The 7839-nt window shown below is 40.3% G+C and overlaps 1 protein-coding gene across 2 annotated transcripts in view; it reads right to left on the reverse strand.

Moving 5' to 3' along the window:
* ZNF512 (zinc finger protein 512) overlaps positions 1 to 7764 on the reverse strand; it is a 36451-nt gene extending 28687 nt beyond the window's left edge. For both annotated transcript variants that reach the window (XM_060026906.1, XM_060026904.1), the window contains exons 1-2: positions 7677 to 7764; positions 7097 to 7155 (exon numbers count right to left, since the gene is read on the reverse strand). In XM_060026906.1, the coding sequence (XP_059882889.1) occupies positions 7097 to 7155; positions 7677 to 7706 (89 nt within the window). In that variant the 5' untranslated portion in view covers positions 7707 to 7764. The remainder of the gene's footprint in view (positions 1 to 7096; positions 7156 to 7676) is intronic.
* Positions 7765 to 7839: the final 75 nt, after the last annotated feature.

Here is a 7839-nt window from a genome sequence, read left to right on the forward strand (position 1 = left end):
AAAATTTTAGCATTATCTGGTAAGGTTTTCAATAAATGTAGATGTAATATATATGACAGCTATAATTTAATGGTCAGCAGGTAGGGGGTTAAAGGAATCTATATGGTCTAAGGCTTCTACATTTAAGCAAAGTGGTAGTATTTTAACTCTAAGTAGATGATGAAAGGGTAGGTATATATTGTAATTCCTAGAGCAACTACTACCAAACCTCCCCTTCAAAGGAAAAAAAAAAGGGAGGGGGGAGCCAGAGAGAGAGCCAAAATCAAATAGATAAATTAAAATGGCACACTAAACATTTAAATAATCCAGAAGAAGGTACAGAGGAAAAAACAAAGTAGAGAGAACAAATAATTAAATGGTAGACCTAAATCCAACCATGCAATAATTAATTAAAATGTTTACGGACTAAATACTCCAGTTAGAAGTCAGAGATTGAGAGAGTAAAAAAGAAAGCAATATCCTAGTATATGCTGCCTACAGAGGCACACTTTATTTAAATATAAAGACATATGTACATTGGAAGTAAAAAGATGAAAAAATTATACCATGCCATCAGCAAACACAAGAAGGCTGGAGTGGCCATTTTAATATCAGATAAAATAGACTTCAAGACAAAGAGTATTACCAGAGATAAAAAGGGACACTTCATAATAATTAAAATGACAAATCATCAGGAAGACATAATTACTCACTGCATGTGTCTAACAATAGAGGCTCAAAGCACACAAAGCAAAACTGATAGAAAAAGAAAAGTAGACAATTCTACAATCTTACCAGAAATTTTAAGTCCTCCTCCTCTTAGGAACTGACAGACTAGACAAAAATTGAGTAAAGACACAGAAGATCTGAACTACACTATTAGCCACCTTGCTGTAGCTGACATTTATAGAACACTACATCCAACACTATGGGATATACTTTCTTTCTTTTTTTTTTTTTTTTGACACGCGGGCCTCTCACTGTTGTGGCCTCTCCCGTTGCGGAGCACAGGCTCCGGATGTGCAGGCTCAGTGGCCATGGCTCACTGGCCTGTGGGATCCTCCCACACCAGGGCACGAACCCATGTGCCCTGCATCAGCAGGCGGACTCTCAACCACTGCGCCACCAGGGAAGCCCTGGGATATACTTTCTTTTCAAGAGCACACTGTGCATTCACAAGATAGATCATATACTGGGCTATAAACTTTAAACCTAAAAAGATGAAAATCATACATGTGTTCTCTGACCACATCAGAATTAAATTAGAAATCAAGAATAGCAAGGTATCTAAAATAAAAAATAAATCTGGCAATTAAAGAATCCAATTCTAAATAATTCATGGGTCAAAAATGAAATCACAAAGGAAATTCAAAAATATTTTAAGTGAATAACAACAAAAATATACATATCAAAATTTGTGGGATGCAACTAAAGCAGTACTTAGAAGGAAACTTAAAACTGTAAATGCTTATGTTAGAAAAGAAGATCTAAAATCAATAAGTTAAGATTTCATCTTAAGGTACCTTAAAAAGAAGAGCAAAGTAAGCCCAAAGAAATAGAAGGAAGAACATAATAAAAAGGAGAAATTCACAAATTAGGAAACAGACTTTACAGAAAATCTGGTTCTTTGAAAAGATCACAAAATTGACAACACTGTAGCTAGACTGATCAAGAAAAAAAGATACCAAAGATACCACAAATACCAATGTCAGAAATGAAAGAGGGGTTATTATTATACATCATACAGACATTAAAATAATGAGAATACTTCGAAAAACTTTATGCCAAAAAAACTGACAAATTAAGATGAACAAATTTCTTAAAAACTACAACTTACCAAACTGACATAAGAAGAAACTGGAGGCATAAAGATCAGAAGGAAAAAAGTATAACTGCCCCTACTTGCAGATTTTTTTAACAGATTTTATTCAGTTTGTTTACAAAGATAATCTCAGAAAATATATGAAATAATTACTAGAATTAAAAATGAATTGAGGGACTTCCCTGGTGGTGCAGTGGTTAAGAGTGCAGGGGACACGGGTTCGATCCCTAGTGCAGGAAGATCCCACATGCCACGGAGCAACTAAACCCGTGCACTACAACTACCGAGCCTGTGCTCTAGAGCCCGCAAGCCACAACTACTGAGCTCACGTGCCACAACTACTGAAGCCCGTGTGCCCTAGAGCCAGGGCTCCGCAACAAGAGAAGCCACCACAATGAGAAGCCCACACACCACAATGAAGAGTAGCCCCTGCTCACCATAACTAGAGAAAATCTGAGCGCAGCAACGAAGACCCAACACAGCCAAAAAATTAATTAATTCATTTTTTAAAAATGAATTTAGCAAGTGACAGGATATAAGGCTAAAATACAAAAATCAATTGTGGGACTTCCCTGGTGGCGCAGTGGTCAAGACTCCACGCTCCCAATGCAGGGGGCCCGGGTTTGATCCCTGGTCAGAGAACTAGATCCCACATGCATGCTGCAACTAAGAGTTCACATGCCACAACTAAGGAGCCCACCGGCTGCAACTAAGGAGCCCATGTGCTGCAACTAAGAAGCCTGCGAACCGCAACTAAGGAGCTCGCCTGCAGCAACTAAGACCCAGCACAACCAAATAAATAAATATTTTTTTAACAAGTGTACTCTTAGCTACCAGCAACAAGCAACGAGAAGATGAACTTGTAAAAACAATAGCATTTACAATAACAAAAAACACAGGAACCTAGGAACAAATCTAGGAACCTAGAAACAAATCTAACAAAAGCCATCCAAGAATTTTACAATGAAAACTACAACTCACTGGTGAGAGAAATTGAAGAGGACCTAAATAAATGGAAAAATATAACATGCTCATAAATCAGAAAATTCAATATTGTTAAAACGGCAATTCTCCCTAAATCGACCTATAGATTCAATACATATACTAATCAATACTCCAGCATGCTTCTTTTATAGAAATAACAAACTGATTGTAGAATTTATATAAAAAGGCCAAGAAAATATAATAGCTGAAACAATCTTGAAAAAAACAACAAAGTTAGATGACTTACCTTATCTGATTTCAGGACTTACTCTAATGCTACAGTATCAAAACAGTTTAGTATTGGCAAAAAGATAGACATACACATTAATGGAAGAGAATAATGAAAGTCCAGAAACAGACCGACACCTATACATGTTCAATTGATTTTTAACAAAGATGCCAAGGCAACTGAACAGGGAAAGGATCGTCTTTTCAACAACTGGATATACAAATGGAAAGAAATTAATATTGACCTTTATAACACACCATACATACACATTAACTCTACATGAGCCATAGACCTGAATGTAAAACCTATAAAACTTCTGGAAGAAAGCAAAGGAAAAAATCTTTGCAATTAGGGATGGCAAAGTTTTCTTAAATAGAAACCAAATAGCATGAAACATAAAAGGAAAAAATGATAAAATTTTTATTATTTTTAATGATAAATTTAAAACTTTGGCTCTTCAAAAGACACCATTAAGAAAATGAAATGCAAACCACTGACGAGGAAATATTCAAGACACATATAACAAAAGAACTGTGTTCAGAAAATATTTTTAAAAAATTAAATTATACAATTTAACAGTGAGAGAAAACACAATTTTTTTTTTTGGGGGGGTGGCAAAAGACATCAACACACTTGACAAAAAAAGATATATGAATGGCCAATAAGCACATGAACAGATGTTTTACACCACTATTCATCAGGAAAATTCTCATTAAAACCACAATGAAACACAATTATACACCCATTAAATTAGCTAAAATTAGAGACTTACTCTCCTACACTGCTGGTAGGAATGTAAAATAATACCGCCAATTTGGAAGACTGACAATTTCTTAAAAAGTGAAACATTCTCCTGACGTCGGACCCAATCAACCTAAGATGGTAAATTCCATCTTAATAAATAAATACTGTGTTAAGTATTTATCAAAAGAAACAAAAATATTTTTCCACACAGAGACTTGCCCATGAATGTTCACAGCAGTTTTACTGTAATATCTCCACACTGAGAATAACTCAAATGTCCCTCAAGATAGATGGCTAAACAAACTATGTTATATCCATAATCGAATTCTGTTTAGCAACAAAAACTATTCTTCATTCAAAATCATTATTCTGGGCTTCCCTGGTGGCGCAGTGGTTGAGAGTCCGCCTGCCGATGCAGGGGACACAGGTTCGTGCCCCAGTCCGGGAGGATCCCACATGTCGCGGAGCGGCTGGGCCCGTGAGCCATGGCCGCTGAGCCTGCGCGTCCGGAGCCTGTGCTCCGCAACGGTAGAGGCCACAACAGTGAGAGGCCCACGTACCACAAAAAAAAAAAAAAAAAAAAAAAAACAAAAACATTATTCTGAGTGAAACAAATCATGCAAAAAGAGGACACAATGTCTGATTTCATTTATAGAAAATCCCAGAACATGCAAACCACTGTACAGTGACAGAAAACAGGTCAGGGGGTGTCTGGGGACAGGAGTGGAGGGAGGAATGAATTGCAAAGGGATGTGAAAAAACTTTTGGGAGAGATGGAAATGTTATCTTGATTGTGGTGACAGTTTCATGGGTACTTACCTATGTCAAAGATGAAGATATTGTATACATATTATTTGTATATGTATACAATATACTTATTGTATAAATATATGCAGTCTATTGTACTTCAATTATACCTCAATGAAGGTATAAAAAAATTTTAGTGGGAACTGGCTGTCCTCTAGGGCTAAAACACCATCCCAAACAATGGGAACTATCTGTACTAGAAAGACTTGATAGAAGAGTCAAGTCCCATCTGACTCCTCTTAGGAAACTGTCCTCAAAGAAATTTCTTTGCTGTCAATGTAGGACTTGGATATACCGACCTCCCTGCTCATGAATAAGCACGAGTACAGTGAAAAAAAAAATCAACAGTTTTAACATCTTGGGGATTAAGTCAACGTGGATAGGGAATCCCTCCCTCCAGCTCTCTCTTATTTTTAAAGGACTCAACAAAAACAATTCTCAAGTATTTTACACTACCTATCAACTCAGGGTATTTGATTATTTGTTAAAAACCAGATTGGGCTTCCCTGGTGGCGTAGTGGTTGAGAGTCCGCCTGCCAGGGCAGGGAACATGGGTTCGTGCCCCGGTCCGGGAAGATCCCACATGCCGTGGAGCGGCTGGGCCTGTGAGCCATGGCCGCTGAGTCTGCACGTCCGGACCCTGTGCCCCGCAACGGGAGAGGCCACAATTGTGAGAGGCCAGCGTACCGCAAAACAAACAAACAAACAAACAAAAAAACCCAGATTAATCTCAAACTTCTCTTTCCATAAATATGACAAGAAAAAGCTTTTGGCTCATACAATAACTATCATAATTGTAGTTACTTTAAAATAACCTGTTGTGTGTGGTACTTTCAGTCTCAGCTTCAGATCACAAAGATGAGAAGTTTAACCTATTTTCAACTCCTTTCTGATCTACCAAGAATTTTTAAGAGCCCCTAGTTCACTCTCTAGGTGCAAATATTTAGATTTCATTAAAAAGTATTTTACATTCATCTCAGTATCCTTTGCAGCCTTTTTTTATTCTACCCAATCCTTAAATACTGATGTTTTCCACGGTTTCATCCTCTACTCTCTTCTAGTCTCATTTCTCATGGAGGATTCTCAAACTTCACAATGTCTTAGGAGTCCAGTTAAAAATAAGGATTCTGATGCCCTAACTCCAATGATTCTGATTCTGATTAATAGATGAGGGCCCATTAATCTTTACATTTCTGAACAATTACCCACTTGCTATTCCATTAAATCCTTTTACCCATTCACATTCTGTTCTTTCTTCTGAAAAACAAAAACAAACAAAAAAACAAAACAAAACACTTTTCCTTCTGGCTAACTGTATTATTCCTTGACTTCCAAGTCTGTTTAGGAGTGATTTGCTCTGGCAACCCTTCCCTTCCAAATATCACTCCCCTTCCCCAAAGGCTATACTAAATTCCTGTTTAAAAACATTTCATTAGGGGCTTCCCTGGTGGCGCAGTGGTTGAGGGTCCGCCTGCCGATACGGGGAACACGGGTTCGTGCCCCGGTCCGGGAGGATCCCGCACGCCGCGGAGCGGCTGGGCCCGTGAGCCGTGGCCGCCGCGCCTGCGCGTCCGGAGCCTGTGCTCCGCAACGGAAGAAGCCACAGCGGTGAGAGGCCCGCGTACCGCAAAAAAAAAAAAAAAAGAAAAAATTTCATTACACTGTATTGTGTGGATCTCCTTGCCTAAATAGGTTAGTCTCTTAGTTGTGTATTTTTTTTTATTTTTTTTTTGCAGTACGCAGGCCTCTCACTGTTGTGGCCTCTCCCGTCGCGGAGCACAGGCTCCAGATGCGCAGGCTCAATGGCCACGGCTCACGGGCCCAGCCGCTCCGCGGCATGTGGGATCTTCCCAGACCGGGGCACGAACCCATGTCCCCTGCATCGGCAGGCGGACTCTCAACCACTGCGCCACCAGGGAAGCCTTAGTTGTGTATTTTTCATGTCTGTGTATCTAACCTACCACAGAACTGGCACAAAGCAGATATTTAGTAAATATTGTATGAATGAATTAATCCCTTCCAATGAGTATCTCCTTAACAAGAACCTTTTTTGTATTAACAAATATGGAGAAGCTTAGCACATTCAGTAAACAATATAATAAACCAGTCTTGAAGCCAAGTAGCTTACAGTCATTTTTATCAGTCCTTCCCAAGTGCATCAATGTATTCATGAGTACATATTTGATGTCTAAAGAAATGCAGGGCTACACTTAGTCACACATTCCATTTTTATTATAATTCGTACTTTTTTTTTTTGCAAGCTAAGTTTTCCTCCTCCACACTAGGATTAGACCTGCACTGTCCAATCAGGTGGCCACTAGTCACAGGTGGCTATTTAAATTAATTAAAATACAATTTAAAATTCAGCTCCTCACTGACGTAAGCCACATTTCAAGCGCTCAACAGTTATACGTGGCTAGTGGCTACAGTACTGGACAGTGCGGATACACAACATTTTCATCATCACGGGAAGTTCTATTGGACAGCGCTGGCGACACAATTATAAATGGATCGCACAAAACCTCACTTACTTCTTAGCTCCCACGATCCTCGTGCTCCTCTGCTGCTTAAAGGATGTGGGTCCCGGGGTCTAGCAAATTGCAAGCACATGAGTAAATGCTAGGGGCCTCTGAACCTTAACCACAAAAAGACGAATCCCCCTGTGCCAAGAAATGAAGCTCTCCCGGGGCTACTCCCTCAAACGGAAGAAGGCAAGACTTTTTATGAAAAATGTGCCGCCCTATCTTCCTACAGGGTCAAGGCAGGTGACAACGCTAGAGCCTTCATCTCCCCCATTCTCAAAGCCCTGTCCTAGAAAGAAGCTCTAAAAGGGAGACAGAAAGCGAGGACAACGGATATGGGAGGCATTGAGGATGTAAAAGGAATAGAGACTAACGGCAATCTGACGAGGAACTGAGTCCAAGGGGGTGGGGATCGGGCAGCAGAAGTGGGGGGAAAAACGAGGGGGCTGGTATATCTGACCTAGAAGGGTGGGGCCTGCGATGGGCTCTGATAAAACCAACTCTGAGCAGGGGACAAAAGCGAGGGACCGCGTGTGGCGGGCTCGACAGCGCTACCCCTAAAGCGTAACGGTCAAACCGAGAAACTCACGGCGGGCACTGCACCGAGTCTGGAAGACATCACTGCCTCTCCACGCCTAACAAATTCACCCAAGGGCTCCGGCCAGATCAACGCCACTTCCGCTCTCCTCTCCGCTCCCGGATGTGGAGTCGGCGCGCCGCGAGCCCCGTGCCTAACGTCTACTTCCGCCTCT

Source organism: Delphinus delphis, chromosome 12, assembly GCF_949987515.2.
Source record: "Delphinus delphis chromosome 12, mDelDel1.2, whole genome shotgun sequence".
Lineage (NCBI taxonomy): Eukaryota > Metazoa > Chordata > Mammalia > Artiodactyla > Delphinidae > Delphinus > Delphinus delphis.